This window comes from Felis catus, chromosome D4 (genome assembly GCF_018350175.1).
Source record: "Felis catus isolate Fca126 chromosome D4, F.catus_Fca126_mat1.0, whole genome shotgun sequence".
Lineage (NCBI taxonomy): Eukaryota > Metazoa > Chordata > Mammalia > Carnivora > Felidae > Felis > Felis catus.
The window spans coordinates 66,159,478-66,180,831 of record NC_058380.1 but is presented as its reverse complement, the minus strand read 5'-3'; the positions used below and the strand labels follow the sequence as shown (position 1 = coordinate 66,180,831).

Here is a 21,354-nt window from a genome sequence, read left to right as displayed (position 1 = left end):
GTCATTGAGAAGATGGGGATCCCATTTGTCAAAAGGCTTGGGATAATGTTAGGCAATTTTAGAAAAGAATGCCCGTGGGGTGGCTGGGTGGCTCAGTTGGTTAAGCATCCAACTTCAGCTCAGGTCATGATCTCACGGTTAATGAGTTTAAGCCCTGCATGGGGCTCTGTGCTGACAGCTCAGAGCCTGGAGCTTGCTTTGGATTCTGTGTCTCCTTCTCTCTCTGACCCTCCCCTGCTCATGCTTTCGCTCTCTCCCTCTCTCTTACTCAAGAATAAACATTAATTTTTTTTTTAATTTAAAAAGAAAGCATGCATGTCTCAAATGTGACTTTGTGATCGATTCAAGATGATATTGAAATTGAAATAGATTTTTTTTTAAGTAGGTTTTTTCCTTTATTGTTCATACTGTTCATCTGCCCTTGAGCCAGATTAGATAGTGAAATGTGACTGGTTGGTTTTCATTACTTTTCTTTTACACATGAGCTTTGGCCTCAACCTCATGATTCAAATAATATTTACAAATATGCTCAATGTGTCTCATTACAAATTATATTTAAATATCTATATACGTTCTTAAAACCAGAAAAAATTTGACTCTTCATCAATATTTAAGAATGATGTTTTAGAATCATGTTATCTAAAAACCCAGTTGAGGTGACTATTTTATAAGGGTCATTTATATTCAGATTTTTAGTATTTTGCTTATATGGCTTACCCAATATGTTTCAGTGCTTTGGACTTCTGGGAGTTAATGGGGCTGGGAAATCATCAACTTTCAAGATGTTAACTGGAGATACCACGGTTACCAGAGGAGATGCTTTCCTTAACAAAAATAGGTAAGAAAAGACATGGAGTGTATTTTGCCACAAAAACTTTTTTTACTTTATTTAAATAAATATATTTTGATTTTTATGTAGTACTATGTAGTTTATAAAAATGTTGAAATACAGTGAAGTATAAAGAAAAAGATAAAAATCATCAATAATCCCACTACCTAGAGATAACCACTATTTACAATTTTTTTCTAGTCCCCATCTGTTTTTTTTTTAAACAGCTTTATTCAGGTATAATTTATATACCATGTAGTTTGCTTTTCCTAAGAGTACAATTAAATGATTTCTAGTCAGTTTGCAAGGTTGTGCACAGATCACCACAATCTAGTTTTAGAACATTCCCATCAGCCCAAATCTATGTTATATACACATATAAGTGTATTATAAAATTGACATGATACTGTCTCTAGGTTTTTTAAAATTAGTTCACTGTTGGGGCGCCTGGGTGGCTCAGTCGGTTAAGCGTCCGACTTCAGCTCAGGTCACGATCTCGTGGTCTGTGAGTTCGAGCCCCGCGTCGGGCTCTGGGCTGATTGCTCAGAGCCTGGAGCCTGCTTCCGATTCTGTGTCTCCCTCTGTCTCTGCCCCTCCCCCATTCATGCTCTGTCTCTCTCTGTCTCAGAAATAAAACATTAAAAAAATTTTTTTTTAATTAGTTTACTGTTAATGAGGGTAGTATGAGTATTTCCCAATGGGTTACATATTCTACGATGTAGACTTTACATTATTACATAAAATGCTCCTCTGTACATTTACCTGTAGTTTATTTAATCAATTCTTTATTGCTGGACACTTGGTTTCTGTTTTTCACTATGTAAATATGTCCTTGTAGTCCTCTTGCAATTCCTCAGGCAAAATTCCTACTAGGTGAAAGGGTGTGTACTTGCTAAATTGTCCTCCCTAAAGAGTGTATCAATTATTGAGGCCACGTTAAGCCATTCTCTCAGAATGCACAAGTGACTAAGTGATCTTTAAGGGGTACATCTCCACTTCAGAGACCAATTAGGCAATGTTACCCTGAATATTCTAAATATGTGGGGCTCCTCTGGGCTTTTTATACGGAGAGATGCGTTTGAACTTTTCTGACTATGATCCAAAGTAGCAAATACAGTTACCTCTCAACCTAATAAATACACAAAAACACATAAATAGGCATATCTTTAAAAAAAACTGATCATGACCCACTAAATTTATTTTGTAGCCCACTAATGGATGATGACTCACAATTTGGAAATAATGGATAGGGGGCTACTAGCCCATAAAATTGAAAGGAGCAAGGGACTTAATGTACTCATGGGTCCCCTCTTCTGTCTCATTAACATTTTTAGTAGCAGAGTAAAGGAGGTTTAAGAGAACAGAAATTCTGAAATAGCAGGCCTAAGGCTGCACACCTGCTTCCCCAGGCTTGTTCCTAGTACCAGACTCCTTGGACATAAAGCAATGGCAGCAATAACTGGCCCAAATTAAGGTTTGTCACAGTGGCTGGTTGTAAGAACTGGCTTAGGCAGTGCTGCTGTGAGGGCCAGGCCTCATGTCTGTGGACACCTCAGTCATAATTCTGGAAAAAGCTGGCCCTGGGAGTATTAAACAGATCTGCAAAGAGAAATGAATACTGCTGAAAGGCCAAAGGCAGACACTATCCAGACGTGGCTGATGTGCGGCCATCAGACTGGATGGGGCCTGAGCTTCTCCCACATCAGGGATTCTTAACCTGAGCTTGGCTTCATGGGGCCCCAAAGCTGCTTCCACCAATAAATGTACAGTTATGTCTATAGGTACATATTTTTTTTGTCACCAGATTTTCAGAGAGCCTGTGATAAAACAACAACAATAACAACAACAAAAGACCCCAAAAACAAAACCCTTAAAAACTAGAAGGGTGCCTTTCTGGGTAAATAGTGGAACCAGGGGGCCTGGACCATATTGTGGCCGAGTCAACGTATGAACAGCAGAAAGCAGAAGGAGGGAGGTCACACCCAGAGTTGCTGGGCCTCCTCTGGGTCTGAATGGCCATGAAGGAGACTTTGGAGTAACAAAGTGCTTCATACATATGACTGGGACACAGAAGTCAGTCTGGGGTCGAGACTTAGTGCTGAGGTCCTGGGATCGTGTGAGTGAGGTTGTTGGTAAAGATAGCACTGCATTTGGAATGGACGTGGGGATCTTGAAATGGGACTGAACTTGCAGATTGAGGTGTTGGGAGAGCCAGGTGCAAGTGGGCAGGACAGAGGCAGGAACCCTGATTGCCAGTAGGGGTGGCATCCTTGGGGCGGAAAGATTGTTCCTCGAAGCTAGTGTGCTCTCTGGTTATTTTTGTCATGTACGAGCATACTTTATAGGAACATTAGGCAAGATTATCTAATCAGAATATCTCTAGATGCTTAAAACCTGACCAGTTTTTTCTTTGCAGTATCTTATCAAACATCCACGAAGTGCATCAGAACATGGGCTATTGCCCTCAGTTTGATGCCATCACGGAGTTACTGACTGGAAGAGAGCACGTGGAGTTCTTTGCCCTCTTGAGAGGAGTCCCAGAGAAAGAAGTTGGGAAGGTACCGTGAGCGCCAGAAAGCCAGCCTGTCCTCTTTGGCATGCTGACAGTAGACCTTACGGCTTTGACTTTCACAAATGACCATTGGCTTTAGGCTCTTCTTACTCATGGATGCAGCAATGTGAAATGCTGGCTCTTGACCCCTACTTGCAGGGTGGGAATCCATGGTGATGGTGGGGCAAGAGTGAGTGGCAGACACATGCTGGAGGACAGAGAGGAAGTGCTGTTCCCACCCACACAGATCCCTTCCCCCTGCTTTTGGGTTCCTTGGCACTTGCTAGGTCATGATTACAGAATCTACTCAGTGAAAAGAATTTTCCTAGTCTTTACTCAGTAAAGAACCATGACATATATAAGTATAAGAAAGCATGATAAAATTAACAAAGCAGACAAAAGTCAAAGTGCTTTTCATTACTCTAGGTTGGTGAATGGGCAATTCGAAAACTGGGCCTGGTGAAGTATGGAGAAAAATATGCTGGTAACTATAGTGGAGGCAACAAACGGAAGCTCTCAACAGCCATGGCTTTGATTGGCGGGCCTCCTGTAGTGTTTCTGGTGAGTAGCGCTGTGAATGGAAAACTATTTTGGCCTGAATGGAGAACATCACTTTTTCTAAAGTCCTGTATATCCAGGGATATTGCCTGACTGGCGTGGCTAATGGCAAGCCATTCTTCTTCCAACCAGGAACAGCAGAGAAGCCTTAGAAAACCAGAGGGAACTTGCACTGTTGGTGGGAATGCAAATTGTTGCAGCCGCTCTGGAAAGCAGTGTGGAGGTTCCTCAGAAAATTAAAAATAGACCTACCCTATGACCCAGCAATAGCACTGCTAGGAATTTATCCAAGGGATACAGGAGTACTGATGCATAGGGCCACTTGTACCCCAATGTTCATAGCAGCACTCTCAACAATAGCCAAATTATGGAAAGAGCCTAAATGTCCATCAACTGATGAATGGATAAAGAAATTGTGGTTTATATACACAATGGAATATTACGTGGCAATGAGAAAAAACGAAATATGGCCTTTTGTAGCAACGTGGATGGAACTGGAGAGTGTGATGCTAAGTGAAATAAGCCATACAGAGAAAGACAGATACCATATGGTTTCACTCTTATGTGGATCCTGAGAAACTTAAAGGGAACCCATGGGGGAGGGGAAGGGAAAAAAAAAAAAAAGAGGTTGGAGTGGGAGAGAGCCAAAGCATAAGAGACTGTTAAAAACTGAGAACAAACTGAGGGTTGATGGGGGTTGGGAGGGAGGAGAGCGTGGGTGATGGGTATTGAGGAGGGCACCTTTTGGGATGAGCACTGGGTGTTGTATGGAAACCAATTTGTCAATAAATTTCATAAAAAAAAAATAAAAAATAAAAGGCATTCTAGAAAAGGAAAAAAAAAAAAAAAAAAAGAAAACCAGAGGGAAGTTTTTTTGATACACACTGGGGTGGTTTTGCTATGCCCTCACATGCTCCAAAAGAGAGCTGCTCCAGAGACCTTATTTCTCTGCTGTGGAGAACCCCGACAGGTGTGACTGAGTCTTGGATATGTGATCTGACCTTTCTCCGGAACATTCTTATCATCTATGTGTTCATCCCCTATAGATGGAAATTATGGTTTCAAGATCCCCAAGGTGGCATCTGGGTCATAGTCCTTACATACAGATAGGTGAAAACAGAAGATTAGACTGGACAGTGGCCTATGGCCCTTTTTCTTCTGCATTGAAGTTATTACAGAAAGAAGCCTTGGATTAAGGCTTTAATGTTATCCAGACTATTTGGATCTGTGTCTGTTTCTCTAAGACTAGCAAATATAACAGGCTAAGCTGGAGTGAGTTAGAATAAAAAAAGAAGTAAAGTAATTTTACCCAAACCTAATACAGACTTGAATAGAAATTTCAGACAAAAAAGAAGTTTAGTGTATACTTGTCAGTCATAAAAAGATGATTGAAACTAAATAGGTTTTTCCTTTCCTTTTCTACTCATTTGGAGAAATTTAATTTTATTAAAAAATTCAATGACACATTTATAAGAATGAACTGGTTGCAAAAAGTATGCAGTTTATTCTGGTATATAAGGTCTGGTTCTTTGGTCCATCAAGAAATAGCCTAAATTTTAACTTCCCATTCATTTTATTTCAAAGATGCTTCTGCACTTAAATCTACCTTTGATGTGTTTTCCACAAATAATAGGACTTATTTTATTCTGATCACAGGATGAACCTACCACAGGCATGGATCCCAAAGCCCGGAGATTCCTATGGAATTGTGCCTTAAGTATTGTCAAGGAAGGGAGATCAGTAGTGCTTACATCTCATAGGTCAGTAGTGAAGACTTGGCTTGGCATCTGTGTTGTGTAATTTAAAAATTTTCTAAATAGTGGATTTGATCATTGTATAAAAATTAGAAAATACAGAAAGGCAAAGAGAAAAACAGTGAAAATTACCTGAAATTGCCTCACTAGGAGATAACTATCATTAGGCTACATATCTTTGCAGTTTTCTTTTGCAAATTTCTACACACGTGTGTGTGTGTGTGTGTGTGTGTGTGTGTGTGTGTGTGTGTGTGTGTGTGTGTGTGTATTTTTACAAGCAAAAATGCAAGCTTGGGGTTCTTAGATACCAGATAGATACTGTTCTTTTTCACTTAATATTTTGTAAACATTATTTCAAGTCAGTACATTTAGATGTGTCATCCTTTCTCATAGCTATGAGTTGACAGTATTCCAATAAGATATGCCCTAAAAAAAATTTATTTAACTATTCCTCTTTTTGTAGACATTTGGACTGTTTGCATTTTTTTTTTTTTTTTTACAAGGGTAAACAGTGCGGCAGTAAACTGTGTTATTGCTACATCTTCATGTGTTTGGAACAGGATGCAATTATGCCCTAGGACTCTGGGAATCTATTTCTTTCAAATTCCTGAGGTCCTATGATGTCCTGATGGTTAGAGGAGCATCTTTCTAAAACAAAAATCTCTGTGTTCCCACAGTATGGAAGAATGTGAAGCGCTGTGCACTAGGATGGCAATTATGGTGAATGGGAGGTTCCGGTGTCTTGGCAGTGTCCAGCATCTGAAAAATAGGTAACAAAGACCATTTCCTTGGGATGATACCTACTGAGAAAGCTTGCATTCTTTTTGTGAGCATATACGTGGTGGCTCTAAAATAAAGGGAAATAAATGGAACAAAATGGTTTAGTGGAAAAAATGAGGGCTTTGAGGTCCAGCAGCGCTGCATTCAAATTCTGTCTTTACCTTTCACTGGTGTGTGCTCTTGCACAAATTCCTTCACCTTCCTGAGAGCCTGTATCCTAGGAATATCTACCTTCTGGCCTTGCAAAGCAAATGAAATGGGAAATTTTACACATGTCGGGATGGTTAGAGCATAGGCTTTGGAGTCCAACACAAATGAGTCCACATTCTGGGCCCTAGCACTTAGGAGCTCTGTACCAGGGGAAAGTGACTAACCCCCTGGGCTTCAGTTTCTCTGTAGCATCTGCCAGATTTCATATGTCCAGGTGAGGATTCAATGAAATCATGTGTCTAAGGCACTCAGCATGGCACCAGAATAGGTAGTCAATAAATGGTAACTAGTTCCTTCTCTCAGGTACTTATTTCTGGGTCTGTTGTGGATCTTCCTTTCTCATGGCACCAGGTGGGCAGGGTTAAATGTTCTTATGAGAGGTTTCCTGAGGATCTTCCATTTGGTTTTTTTTTTTTTTTTTTTTCTGCTTTCAGGTTTGGAGATGGTTATACAATAGTTGTACGAATAGCAGGGTCCAACCCTGATCTGAAGCCTGTCCAGGAGTTCTTTGGACTTGCCTTTCCAGGAAGTGTTCTCAAAGAGAAGCACCGGAACATGCTCCAGTACCAGCTTCCATCCTCATTATCCTCCCTGGCTAGGATATTCAGCATCCTTTCCCAGAGCAAAAAGCGACTCCACATAGAAGACTACTCTGTTTCTCAGACAACACTTGACCAAGTAAGCTTTGAATGTCAAAAATAGACTGACTTTTGAGGGTAAGGGTTCCCAATCCCTGTCCCCTACTCCCATTATGGGTCCTAGAGCAGCTTTGACCATTTGAGCTTGAATTTCTGATCTACTAGCTATGCTATTTACTAACTGCTCTGAATGTGAAAAGGGAGATGATTCTACTTTAGAGGGTTATTGTGAGCATAGTAAGAATAATCACAATAACTACCATTTTTTGAGTCCCTACCATAGGCCAGGCCTTTTGCCAGGTGCCTTATCCCATTTAAATTAGATAACATCAGGGGCTCCTTGGTGGCTCATCTTGGGTCAGGTCATGATCTCTTGGTTGTGAGATCGAGCCCCATGTTGGGCTCTGCACTGGGCCTGGAGCCTGCTTAAGATTCTCTCTCTCTACCTCTGCTCCTTCTCTTCTCTCTCGTAAATAATGAATAAATGAATAAACGGGTGAATAAATATTGAATGAATACATATTTAGGTTAGGTAACTTCAGGTACCAGATTCTGGCACTTAGTACCTATTTAGTAAATGTTAGTTTTTGTCTGTCTTTCCTTTTTAACCTGGCTTATAAGAGTCAAAATAGATGATTGAACAGTTGGTAATTTGAGGGGCAATAGAAAAGTCTAATTTTTAAGTGTTTGATCCTTTTTTTCAAGTTTCCCCCCTCCCTCACATAGTTTTCTTGTTAATCTATCTATGCAATCTTGTATTCTCCTACCCTACTTTCCACATGGTGAAAATACAACTTGAAAAAAAAAAAAGAACAAGTAGAGAGGTATTTATAAAGGTCCATCTTTCTTTTGACAGGTATTTGTAAACTTTGCCAAGGACCAAAGTGATGATGACCACTTAAAGGACTTGTCATTACACAAAAACCAGACAGTAGTGGATGTTGCAGTTCTCACATCTTTTCTCCAGGATGAGAAAGTGAAAGAAAGTTATGTATGAAGAATACTGTTCATGCAGAGTGACTGAAAGAAAGGAGGAACTAGCTCTCCCTTTGCACCATGTGAAGTGTTCCAAAAGAAAGAGCTGGACGTTTTTGTGGGAAGAAGTAAACTGGATACTGTACTGATACTATCTTCAATGCAATGCAATTCAATGCAATGAAAACAAAATTCCATTACAGGGGCAGTGCCTTTGTAGCCTATGTCTTGTATGGCTCTCAAGTGAAAAAGACTTGAATTTAGTTTATTACCTTATTACCTATGTGAAACTCTAGTATGGAACCCAGTGGACATATGGGTTTGAAATCACACTTTTTTTTGTTCCTTTGTATTCTCACTGGGGTTGCAACAATAATTCATCAAGTAATCATGGCCAGTGATTATTTATCAAAATCAAAAGGCATGTACATCTTCATTCATTAAGCCGTGCCATGCCAGGAGACTGGTTTCCCGGTGACACATCCATTGCTGGCAATGAGTGTGCCAGAGTTACTAGTGCCAAGTTGCGCAGAAAGCCTGAAGGACCATGGTGTGTCATGCACCCTTTTGCGAGAGCTGCTCTGCTTCAGAGTCTATCAGCATCGTAATCAGGTGACAAAATGGTGCCATGTGTGGGAAAGGCCTGCATTGATTCCCTCTTTGATGAGCTGCTGTGGTGGCGGTAACATGCAAGTTGTGGGTGGCTCAAGACAGGTGAGACTTAGTTCCATTCTTATGTTGTCCCTTGCTTGGAGCCATGGGTCTCCGGGGGTCATTTTTCTGGGACTTTTTAAAGAAACTAAGATCCTGGAAAGAAGCCAAGAGCAGCCAAATTGTTGAGGCTGCAAGCTGCTGAGGCCAGGTCATGGGAGTAAAGAGATGGCGTGTTCAAACCTAGGGAGGCCTGTGTCCATTTGTCCTGGTTGTCTGTTAACACGGTACATTGCATCTCAAGATCTTCCTGTTTGACAGAAGTGTAGTATTATTTCTGGCTTTTTAAATTAATCTAGAATATGAAAAGATGGAATTGTATTTTGACAAAAATCTTTGTACTTTTAACGTTATTTGGAATTTTTAATTCTGTCAGTGACTTTTGAATCCTTGGAATGGCCTCTTTGTAGAACCCGTGGCATAGAGGAATATGGCCTCACTTCACTAGCTATGGAAGCTTCCTCTTATGGAAGCCTGCAGGTGTATCCTCTGACTAGTGCCTAGTGACTAGAAAATAAGGTGATGGTCAAGATCTCATGACAATACTATATTTGAGTTTAAGGTCATCATTTAAAATACTCTTAATCTCAGTTTATTAAGTATTTTTTGAGTGTATATTATAGCTGAATTGAGTATGTATGTATGTATGGATTGGGTGGGGAGAAATTAAGTCTCAGTAGATAATCCCTGTGCCATGTTATTCAGCTAACAGGTTTACAAATAATAGGTTGTTTTGTTGTTGTGGGAGCCCAGTGAAGGAATACTGGGCAGCTTTTTTTTTTTTTTTTTTTTTTTTTTTTTTTTTTTTTTTAATAGCAACAGTGCAAAGGCCAAAAAAGTTTAACTGTCATAAGGGTCTCAAGACTAAATAATGAGTACTTTCACAAAGAAGATCACTAGCTTCAAAACTTGAGTAACACAACTTGTGCTTAAGGCATTTAGTACCTTCAAATAATTGGCTTTGAAGATCTTAGACACCCCATTCTGACAATCTCAAAATTTTCACCTCCTCAATCCTGAATCTGTTATGAAAAAAATAAAGACAGCAAATGCCCACACATGGAATATATTTCAGACGTTTCCGACCCAGTTTTTTTTTAGTCAGTAAACATTTTAAAAAATATTATTTCACTAATGCCTAATGTGACCTGCCTTAAGACAACAAAAATATGAGGGAAGTACTGTTGGGTGAAGTTCAAGCCGTCTTTCAATGTTATTACTGATTTCTTCTTTTTCTAAAATTTAAATATTAACTCTAAAGGTGTTAAGATTTCAGATCTATTTCAAATCTATATTTTTAAAATTTATAGAAAGTTATCACATAACTTGTTTGGAAAAAGAAAATGACTTAGAAATTAATGTAATTATTTTCTAAAATGATAAACAGGTAATGAAGGCCTAGTTCCAGTAACCATTGGCATGATGAGGTGATTATATTTTGTGCTATCTCTAATAAGATTCATAATTTATTTTCTCACTGTTTAATATTTTTAAAAATCAAACTTTAGTTTTCCCAGTTCACTATTATCATGTTCTAATTCTCTATTAAATCAATGAATAGCTAGCTCTTGGCTTTAATTACTCTGACTTCAAGGTCACATTGAAAAAAAATCAAAAGACACTGTGAACTGTTGTGAAAAAACAAAAAAAAAACATTTCAATATAGATTTTAAAAAGATCTCTTCTGAAGCTAGGAACAATCTACAGTTACACACTGACTTTGTGGTTACATTTTAGACTATCCAGATAGTATTTTACATTTTCCTTTGTAAACCTAATCGTAGTAGAAATTTTTTACCAATTCTCTACTCAAGTAAAAATTCTATATATTCCCTGTGGAAATGTAAGTATGTGAGGTTCAAAAATTCTCAAAAGTGTTCAAAGATTGCTGCTTTTGCTTCTTTTGGACAACTTAGAAACTTTATTAACAACTGTGAATGTGAAAAATACAAAAGAAAACAGTAACAAAGCCCTGTATACATTAAACATCCAGCACAGTTCATTGTTAAAAAACAGCCAAACCTCAAACTACTGTATTTCAATCTGTACTGAAAGCGTGTTCATTGTGACTATTATATGTTGCACATCCTTCATTCACTGTAATCATTGATGAAAGGGATTTGTCTGTTTTCTTCTCGTGGTTGTATATATCAGGTAAATTTTCTTCCAAAGAGCCATGTGTCCTATGTAATAATGAACCACTTTGATACGAAGATATTAATTTGTACCCTTATAACAATTTACTAGTCATGATATAGTACTATAGTAAGATGGCTCTAATTCTCTTCAAAATTGTTGCATCCCTTTTATAGAATGTTTATATTTCCATAAGGATTAAGTTTTCTCTCTTCTTGTACCCTAGGATGAAGCTATGTTTTTTTGTGCTTTTTCTTTATCATTGGCCCCTTCATTCCGAGCACTTTATGCTGTCTCTAATGGGATCTATTTTTGCACTGGAATATCTGAGAATTGCAAAACTAGACAAAAGTTTCACAACAGATTTCTAAGTTAAATCATTTTCATTAAAAGGAAAAAAAAGAAAAAAATTTTGTATGTCAATAACTTTATATGAAGTATTAAAAAAACATATTTCTATGTTGTAATGAGTCACGAAATAAAGCTGTGGCAGTTCTGGTCTATGCAAATTTATTTCCATGCATCTGTAGCACCACCTACTGTTAATGCTTATAAAGCCATCAGGAGAGTAAGAAATGTCCGCCTGTAGTAGAAAAGCTATGTAGTAGCCTGTAGTAGAACAGGCTAAATGTCCTGTTGGAAAGAGGGCTGAGGGGACTACTTGGAAATAAAGGGTGTTTGCACTTTCATAATTTGGTTAAGATAGTAAATATTAAGTTTAGGAGGTTTTTAGATAAAAGCTTAATGATTTCGAAGCTATAGAGATCTCTGAAAACACTGTGTAGCTAAACCTGTTTAATAAAAGTCTCACTGCTTTATTTGGTATAGAAGCTACAATGGCTGCCTTCAGTTGTCCTTTGCGGATTCAACTGAAAATACAAGGACGGAGCGTGGCAATTGTCCTAGGCATGTGGCTCAGTGGATAAATAACTTGTTTAGACCACTATCAAAATGGCAGAGAGTTCTTTCTGGTGAGGTGGTGTATCAGTTAAGATTGCCCTCATAAAATTAGTCTGGAATCGTAATTTAACAAATAATTATTAAACTCTGTTGTGCACCATATACCTTTCTAGGTTCTGGGGATGCAGTGTTGAAGACAGAGTTCCTGCTCTAATGAACTAAAATTCAGTGGAGAAATTATATTCGCATTCACGATGGATATGTAGACAAATACAATAAATTCAGACCATAGTAAGTGCTAAGAAGAAAATAAGCCATGGCAATAACGATGGAGAGGCAGCCATCTGAAGAGTGACATTTAAGCTCATATCTCATAAAATAAGCAGGAGCCAACATTTGAAGGTGGGCAGAGAGAACCTTCCTGGAAGAAGGAACACCTGGTGACAAAGGCCCCAGGTGGAAAAAAACTTGGCAAGTTGGGGAAGGAGGGAGAGAATTCCAATGTCTCCGGACTGGTAGAAGGGGCAGAAACCAGAACCTATAGGGCCTAGCAGGCCATGGCAAGGTATCTGGATTTTATTGTTAGTGCAATGAAAAGCCACTGGAGAGTTTTAAACAAGGTAATGGTTTGATCTAATTGCTGTTCAGAAAGAAAGCTGGTTGTATGGGGAGAAAGGACAGTAGGGAGGCAAAGTGATAATGGGAGGAATAGGAATGTTCAGGATCTCTTTTACTGACAGAGCCAAAGGCACTGTTGACAAGATCCATGGGGGGGTTGAAGGAGAGAGAGCTATTAAGGTTTGTGACCCAAACTAAGCAAGTGGTTGTGTTAAAATATGGCTGCTATTTCAGTCTGATGCTCAGGAACAATGATGGGAAAGAAGGTAAAAATGTGTGAAACATCAGCACAGCACATGTATGGTATTTAAGCCTTGGGACTGACCTATAAAGAAAATGAAGACAGAAAATATTCCTGTGCTCTGAGATCCTTCCCATAGAGAGAAGCCAGCAAAGGAACAGGGACTGGCCAGTGAGGAGGAAAACCTGAGTATGATGCCATATATCGAAGCTCAGAATCCAGTGTTTCAGGAAGACGAAGGTGGTCAGTTGCGTCCAACACTGCAGAGAAGAGGAGCAAGGTAAAGGCAGAGAAAAAGGTAGATTTTGGTAAGACAAGGTCTTTGGTGACCTTCTGAAGAGTCATTTCAGTAGACTGACAAGGGTCAAGTTGAGGGAAGAACAAGAAGTGAAGAGGGTGACTATACATAACTACGGAGAGCTCTGCTTTAATGGGAAGCAGAAAACATGACAACAGCCAGATCACAAAGCTTTTATTTGCATTCCTGTCTGTTAATAGTATAGGCTGCACCTAAACACCATGTCACCTTTCCTTTCAATTTTTTGGTTTTAATCCTTTAGACATTTCTTCTATCAAGAGGCTTATAACACTTGTTTTGTAAATTTCCCTTAAGACAGCTAATTCATGATTTACTATTTTATATTCACAATATGTTTTAGAAACAACATTGCTCTAAATACTAGACTATCAAGAGAGTTTGAAAGTACCAAACCTAGTTTTAGAATGCAGATGCACTCAACTAAAATGGAAATTAAAGGTGCTTTAAGGAAAACTCTAGCCTATCTGTGGTGGTACTGAAAACTTTCTTTCTGGGACTATTACCATGCTATTTTCTTGATGTAAATTAACATTTACAATAAAGTTGTTAAATTATTACTCTGTCACTACCCTATAGCGACATTATAAAAGCTCTAGAGAAGATAATACAAATACAAAACACAAATAAAACCCTGCAGAATGGATATGTAGGCTTTTATTCAGGCAACCATTCCCATAACCATAAAGATCTCTTTAAAACAGAACTGTCCCAACTATCTTAGTAATCCAAAATGAACAAAAATTAACTATAAATGAACACATTTCGGCACATAAAACAAGTCTTCTGAAGTTTTTTAACACTGAGACCTAATTACATTATATTCCAAGTTAGAGTGACTCATAATTAATGTGAAAACTGTAATTAATAAAAATAACATAGTGACATTACTTGGTCAAAGTAAAGAAACATGTTTGACCTTAGATTCTTAGGAATCCCATGTGATCACAAAATAAACACTACTGGGCAAAAAAGATTTTAAAGTTCAAAAAAACAGACATGATGAAAAGATATTATATACAAATAATTTAAAAATATCAGCCACAGAAATGTAAAATCATCACTTGAATTTTTTTTAGATGGGATTATGTGGGTGACTTTTATTTTTTTTCAAAGTAACTTTTATTTTATTTTTAATATGAAATTTATTGTCAAATTGGTTTCCATACAATACCCAGTGCTCATCCCAACAGGTGCCCCCCTCAATACCCATCACCTACCCTCCCCCTGCCTCCCACCCTCCATCACTTGAATTTAAGAAAGTGCTATAAGAGCAGAGTCTGGTTGTCAAAATAGATTACAAGGGATATTCCGAAACAAATGAAAAATCAAAATCCTCAAGTAGTGGCAAGTATTTCTAATGTGTAACAGACACAGAAATGCCAAGGGGAAAATGAACAGAACTATTTCCTGAAGTGGAAAGGAAAAGATGAAGGAGGTAGAGGTGGCTTTAAAAGTGCAGAGACCTAGCGAATTCACTTACCATCTTCCAAATAAAAGAATCTCTTGGGAGAATTTAAGCACCATTAGCAGACACATCTTATAGCAGTTAATGCAATGCTTTGTCTTTCAGTGGAAAACTATTTCAAAGGTGAAAATGACGTAGGAAGCAGAAGCATATTCTGTTGAGACACGAGGTAATTGACACTCTCCCGAACTGCAAAAAAGCATTTCATAAGAAGGCATATAAAGTTATTGACTAAATGAGATTTGTTGTACGAATAATTCATGCCTAGTGAAATAGCTTACCAGCTGCCACAACTCTGGGATCCTCATGAGACTGATGTCTCCCAGCTGCACGACTGTCTGCACTCTCATTCCACCAAAGAACATGAACTGCAGAAATAACCAAAAATAGATTCTAAAGACCATGGCGTTACTACAAATAAGAAATACAAAAAATTAATCAGAAACATTAAGTCTTATTCATGGTGAATATCAAAAAGGTAAAATTAAGTATGTTAGTAAGATTTCGGAGGGGTCAGGGATTTGGGAGAGAAATTGATAAATCAATCAAACTTTTAAAGTTTTATAGTTGAAAAACAGATAGCTGGAGAGAAAAAGTAAGTAACAGCACTAAAAGACACAATCAAGGCTGGACCCAAGTTTTATGATGTCCTACTATGTTCTATTTTTATTTTAAAAAAAAAGCAAGATTATAACAAAAATGTTCATTACTAAAAATGTGGATGATATAAAAAAAATTAAAAGCATAATTTGGGAGTGCTTGGGTAGCTCAGTTGCTTGAGTGTCTGACTCTTGATTTCAGCTTAGGTCATGATCTTACAGTTGTGAGATACAGCCCCACGTTGGGCTCTGTGCTGAGGGTGGAGCCTGCTTAAGATTCTCCCTCCCTCTCTCTCTCTCACCCTCTATCCCTCTCCCCCACTCCCTTGTGCTCTCTCTCTCTCTTTCCCTAAACTAAAATTTAAAAAATGAATAAATAAAAGTAGCATAATTTTAACTACTTAGAGAAAACCTCTATTAATATTTAGTGTATTTCTTTAAAAAGTTAGTAAAATGAAATTAGTAAAATGTATACTATGCTTAGGAATATTTTTAAAAATCAACAGTGTGTATTTTCCATGGCAGTAACCTTAATTTTTAATGGCTCTGTGAATGCCTCCTTGTGACAACTTTTTTTATCCCAATACCTTATTGCTAATTATTTACATTATTCAAAATATTTCAGGATTCTACAGAATACTGAAATTTTTTTATGACTAAATGTAATACACATTAGCTGTACAGATTTTAGAAAATGGAGATAAAAAGGAAGCAGGAATAATTTCTAATCCTACCACCCTAAAATAACCACTTTTCTATTTTGGTGTATCTCTTTCCATATACACATAGGGTCATACCACACTGTTTCCAGTGTTTCCTTATTGTAAGTAATGCGGACATAGACTGAGAGCAGCAGCTACATGTAGGTCTATAATAACAATGTCGAAGACAACTACTACTAACATTTATTGGGTGCTTACTATATGCCAGGCCTCATTCTAAGAGTACTGCATGTATTAACTCATTTAATTTTCACAATACTCTTAGGTTATGATTATTATTTTATTGATGAGCAATGTAAGGCACCATAAGGTTAAGTAACTCATGCTAAGTCACAAAGACAGTAAGTGGTGAAGCTGGGATTCAAACCCAGGCAGTCTGGATCTGATTATTTCCTCAATATAAACTCCTAAAATTTAAACTGAGAGAACCAGAGTATTTTATATATAATTCTACATGTATAGTGTACATACTGTAACTGTCCTCCAGAAATTATGTCCTGAGTACTCCGCATATTACTCTTTCTCTGCTGTTCTGAGAATGAATTTAAGATTAAAAACTGGGCACACGTTTTCAGTTTTTTCTTATAAAAGTTATATATGCCCACTATAAAAAAAATAGACTTAATAAACATTAACATCATCATTAATATCATTTACATCCTTTCAAACTTCCTTCCTATATAACCTAACACACTACACATCTATGCATGTTTCCTAGAATATTTGCAAAAATAATTTAAAAATTAAACCTTTTATCTTTATTGCCAACTTTCGGGAAATGATTAAGACAGTATGAACCCTACACAGCATATGAGTACTTACTTTTCCCAATTTATCAAATACTATATATAAGTATGTCTTTATTAGGTAAAAATGGCATCGGATTATTGTCTTAATCTGTATCTTCTTTAGTAGTCATTTGTAGGTCTACCTTTGCATAAGTCTTCATTTTTCTTTTTGCTTTTGAATTTTACTTAAGGTGCTTTGGGGCATGCAGAAAAACTGAGCCTTTTTGTTTTTATTTTTAATTCTTTTAGAGAGAATGAGCAGGGGAGAGGGGCAGAGAGAGAGAAAATTTTAAGCAAGTTTCATACTCAGTACTGAGCCCAATGCAGGGCTTGATCCCAAGACCCTGGGATCATGACTTGAGCCAAAACCGAGAGTCAGAAACTCAACCAACTGAGCTACCCAGGTGCCCCTTTTTATTTTTTTAAGTAGGCTTCATTCCCAGCGTGGAGCCCAATGTGGGACTTAAACTTACGGCCCTGAGATCAAGACCTGAGTTGAGATCAAGAGTCAGACACTCAACCAACTGAGACACCCAGGTGCCCCTGAGCCTTTTAAAAATAAAATCATCCACCCCAAAAAAACAAATAATCCAGTGAAGAAGTGGGCAAAAGACATGAGTAGACACTTTTCCAAAGAAGACATCAAGATAGCTAAAAGACACATGAAAAAATGCCCAATGTCACTCATCATCAAGGAAATATAAATCAAAACAACAATGGGATACCACCTCACACATGTCAGAATGGCTAAAACTAACAACTCTGGCAACAACGGATGTTGGCAACAATATGGAGAATGGGGAACCACTCTACACTGCTGGTGGGAATGCAAACTTGTGCAGCCACTCTGGAATACAGTATTAGGAGGTTCCTCAAAAAATTAAAAATAGAACTACCCTACAACCCAACAATTGCACTAATAGGTATTTATCTAAAGGATGCAAAAATGATGATTCAAAGGAGCACATGTACCCCAATGTTTATAGCGTTACTATTGACAGTAGCTGAAGTATGGAAAGAGCCCAAATGTCCATTGACTGATGAATGGATAAGAATACATGGTGTGTGTGTATATATATGTATGTATATATATATATTTATATTTTCAATGGAATATTACTTGGTGATCAAAAAGAATGAAATCTTGCCACTTGCAATAACGTGGATGGAACTAGAATGTATTATGCTAAGCAAAATAAGTCAGGGAAAGACAAATATTAGATGATTTCACTCATGTGGAATTTAAGATAAAAACAGATGAACATAAGGTAAGGGAAGCAAAAATAATATAAAAACAGAAGGACACAAACCAAAAGAGACTCCTAAATACAGAGAACAAAGTTGTTGGGTGGGGGGGGAAGGGCTAAAGGGGTGAGGGGAATTAAGGAAGACACTGGTTGGGATGAGCACTGGGTGTTATATGTAAGTGATGAATCACTAAATTCTATTCTTGAAAAAATATACATTTTTTTGATTAAAAAATAAAATCATCAATTGATTTTTTTCTTTTACTGTTTCTTTGTTTTTTGGCTTAGAAATACAGTTCTCATCCATATCATTAAATACATTTATATTTTACTTTAGTAATTCTATGACTTCTTTCTGTCTACACTGAAATCTATAATCCATTTTAAGTCTAGTTTAGTATATGGTGTGAGCTAGACATCTAGTAATTTTCATAATTTTCTCTTCATATATTTTCCAACCAAAATATCTTTTTCTGTGTATTCTGATTATTTTCATAGGATATATTACTAGAAGTTAAATTTCTGGGTAAAGATCAGAAGGTCAGCTTTGAATGTGTTAGGTTTGAGATGTCCATTGGACATTCAAGTGAGGAAGATGAGGAGGCAAATGGATATAATGAGTCTTTCAAATATTTTACTAGCTATTCTTAGTTTTTTATCCTTCCAGATGAACTTTACATACATTTTTAAGAGTTTGCCACAAAACACTCTCTGAAATTCTGACTGTAATAACTTTCAACTTTAAAAGTTAAATGCTCCAAACAGATGTTTCAAAATCAGTTTAGGGGATGCCTGCCTGGCTCAGTGGGAAGAACATGCAATTATTGATCTTGGTGTTGTGAGTTCAAGCCCCAAACTAGGTGTAGAGATTACTTAAGTAAACTTTAAAAATGAATGAATGAATGAATAATTAATACAGGTATGTATATTTATCTGTATGCTATGTATATCTGCACTGAAGTGTTTAAGAGGTCATTTATTTTAAGTTTGTTTATTTTGAGAGAGAAGGAGTACATGTGTGCATGAGTGAGTCAGGGAGGGGCAGAGAGAGAGAGAGAGGGGGAGACAGAATCCCAAGCAGGCTACACTTAGTGCAGAGCCTGACACAGGGCTCGATTCCACGACCATGAGATCATGACCTGAGCCAATATCAAGAGTTGTACACTTAACCAACTGAGCCATCCAGGCACCCCAATGCATATGCATTATTTGTAGCATGCATATATATATCAAATAACATTTTGATCTTACTCCTATGTCATTCACATATATATATGAATGTGTGTAGATACTTACTTGTGTGTGTATGTGTATATATATATGTGTGTATGTATATATATATGTGTGTGTGTGTGTGTGTGTGTGTATATATATATATATATATATATATATATATATATATATATATACACACACGAATGACCTATATAGACCAAAATACTAACAGCATTATCTCTAAGTAGTGGGAAATGCTTTCCCCGCTTTAGGGTATGTCCATGTATTTAGTATGTGTGAAAATATGTATTACTTTTTCATTCAAGGACAATCTTCCTACCCCAAGAAATGTTTTTAAAAAGCCAACAAAAGTAAACTTAGAGGAAAAAAAAGATGAAAGAACAGATATATTCCTGAGGCTCTTTGCAGTTTTTCAGCATTCTGATGTGTCATGGAAAATAGTAATTCAACATTTGAAAAACACTTCATGAAGTGTTAACATTCTAAACAGGATAAAAAACAGGTTTTTTTCAACGTTTAAAATTACAGAAATCCTGGGGCGCCTGGGTGGCGCAGTCGGTTAAGCGTCCGACTTCAGCCAGGTCACGATCTCGCGGTCCGGGAGTTCGAGCCCCGCGTCAGGCTCTGGGCTGATGGCTCAGAGCTTGGAGCCTGTTTCCGATTCTGTGTCTCCCTCTCTCTCTGCCCCTCCCCCGTTCATGCTCTGTCTCTCTCTGTCCCCAAAAAATAAATAAACGTTGAAAAAAAAAATTAAAAAAAAAATAAATAAAATTACAGAAATCCTAAAACTCTGGCAATAAAAATTTAAATATATGCTATAATGAAGAAAAGAGACAAACTGACCCAAGAAATTTAGTAGATCACCAATATACTTTGCAATTTCACAGAAGAAATAGACAACTGTACCTCTGTTGAGTGCTCCATATTCTGTGTGGAAAACTCCAACTAGTTTTGAGTAGCCTAGATCCACATGGGCGTTAAGTGCCCTTCTAAATGCGTCACCCCACAGAGCTGGCCCACCTGGTTTCATCTGAAAAATAACCAGCTCATAGACTCCTAGAATAGGGAGAAAAACAATTATTTTACAAAAGATATTCAGGAAATTTCTAATCAGGTTAGTCTGGTTCAAATGGAAGGCTAATCTGCGTACACAGATTTGGAAGATCACACAACTGTACACATGAATTGTGGCATTATTTTTCCTTGCTTTTATGTTTAGCAGGTCCTTGTCCAAGTTTAAGGATCAGTTGTTAAGCTTATACAGCAAGACAAAAATGGGGGCACGCCTGGATGGCTCAGTCGGTTAAGCACAGGACTTCAGTTCAGGTCATGATCTCACAGTCGTGAGTTCGAGCCCCGTGTCAGGCTCTGTGCTGACAGCTCAGAGCTTGGAGCCTGCTTTGGATTTTGTGTCTCCCTCTCTTTCTGACCCCCCACCACTTGAGTTCTGTCTCTCTCTCACCCTCTCTCAAAAGTAAATAAACATTAAAAAAAAAAAAGACAAAATTGGGAAGATATATTAAGCTATTATCTGAAATACTGTTATAAATTTTGTCAATAAAATATTGAAAATTTACATTAGGATCAGGTTTCTGAGCTGCCTGAATCTGCACTTTTAGGTAAGAAATGAATTAGAAAAGACTTCTCTGATCTCCTGTATTTCCTCTTCTTTCTAATTTTAAGAGGTAATTTTAAGAGGTAATATTTTTTTGTTTATATAACTTCCCCCTATATGATTCCATTTCTAATAGGAACAAACGATGGATCAGTCTTGTCTGAGTTTTTGAGTGTTAGGAAAAAAATCCAAAACTGAACAAGATGATTTTATTGTTCCTAAATAGCCAGATAAACATCTGAAAAGCATTCTACCTTCTGGTCAGAGGTGAGGTGCAGGTAAAGAAAAAGGAACTAGGAACAAGTAGCTTTGAGAAGAAAAAGGAAAAAAAGTACAAAGTTACTAAAGAGTTATGAACAGCAGAGGAAGAGAACCAAGATTTGACACTGTCCAAGAAGCCACTTAAGTTCATTTAGATAGTGCTGAAAGCCTGTGAGGAGGTCTAGGTGGATTAGGATCCAA

General features: G+C 37.5%; 2 protein-coding genes across 9 annotated transcripts in view; one reads left to right on the top strand and one right to left on the bottom strand.

Moving 5' to 3' along the window:
- Nucleotides 1–11,651, top strand: part of ABCA1 (ATP binding cassette subfamily A member 1) — a 325,465-nt gene extending 313,814 nt beyond the window's left edge. For all 4 annotated transcript variants that reach the window (XM_045042502.1, XM_019816257.3, XM_019816256.3 and 1 more), the window contains 7 exons: nucleotides 732–838; nucleotides 3,246–3,387; nucleotides 3,807–3,941; nucleotides 5,595–5,698; nucleotides 6,370–6,462; nucleotides 7,117–7,360; nucleotides 8,177–11,651. In XM_045042502.1, the coding sequence (XP_044898437.1) occupies nucleotides 732–838; nucleotides 3,246–3,387; nucleotides 3,807–3,941; nucleotides 5,595–5,698; nucleotides 6,370–6,462; nucleotides 7,117–7,360; nucleotides 8,177–8,317 (966 nt within the window). In that variant the 3' untranslated portion in view covers nucleotides 8,318–11,651. The remainder of the gene's footprint in view (nucleotides 1–731; nucleotides 839–3,245; nucleotides 3,388–3,806; nucleotides 3,942–5,594; nucleotides 5,699–6,369; nucleotides 6,463–7,116; nucleotides 7,361–8,176) is intronic.
- Nucleotides 1–21,354, bottom strand: part of LOC101080332 (protein NipSnap homolog 3A-like) — a 43,010-nt gene that overhangs the window by 15,808 nt on the left and 5,848 nt on the right. For 2 of the 5 annotated variants that reach the window (XR_006588493.1, XR_441728.4), the window contains exons 4-7: nucleotides 20,184–20,333; nucleotides 14,967–15,053; nucleotides 14,701–14,874; nucleotides 718–824 (exon numbers count right to left, since the gene is read on the bottom strand). Coding sequence is in view for 1 of the 5 variants with exons in the window: in XM_006939340.4 (XP_006939402.1) it covers nucleotides 14,798–14,874; nucleotides 14,967–15,053; nucleotides 20,184–20,333 (314 nt within the window). In the remaining 4 variants the exon portion in view is untranslated. Of the gene's footprint in view, nucleotides 1–717; nucleotides 825–11,279; nucleotides 13,162–14,559; nucleotides 14,875–14,966; nucleotides 15,097–20,183; nucleotides 20,334–21,354 lie in introns of those variants that run through there. The other 3 variants (XR_441727.5, XM_006939340.4, XR_006588494.1) reach the window with 3 other exon arrangements.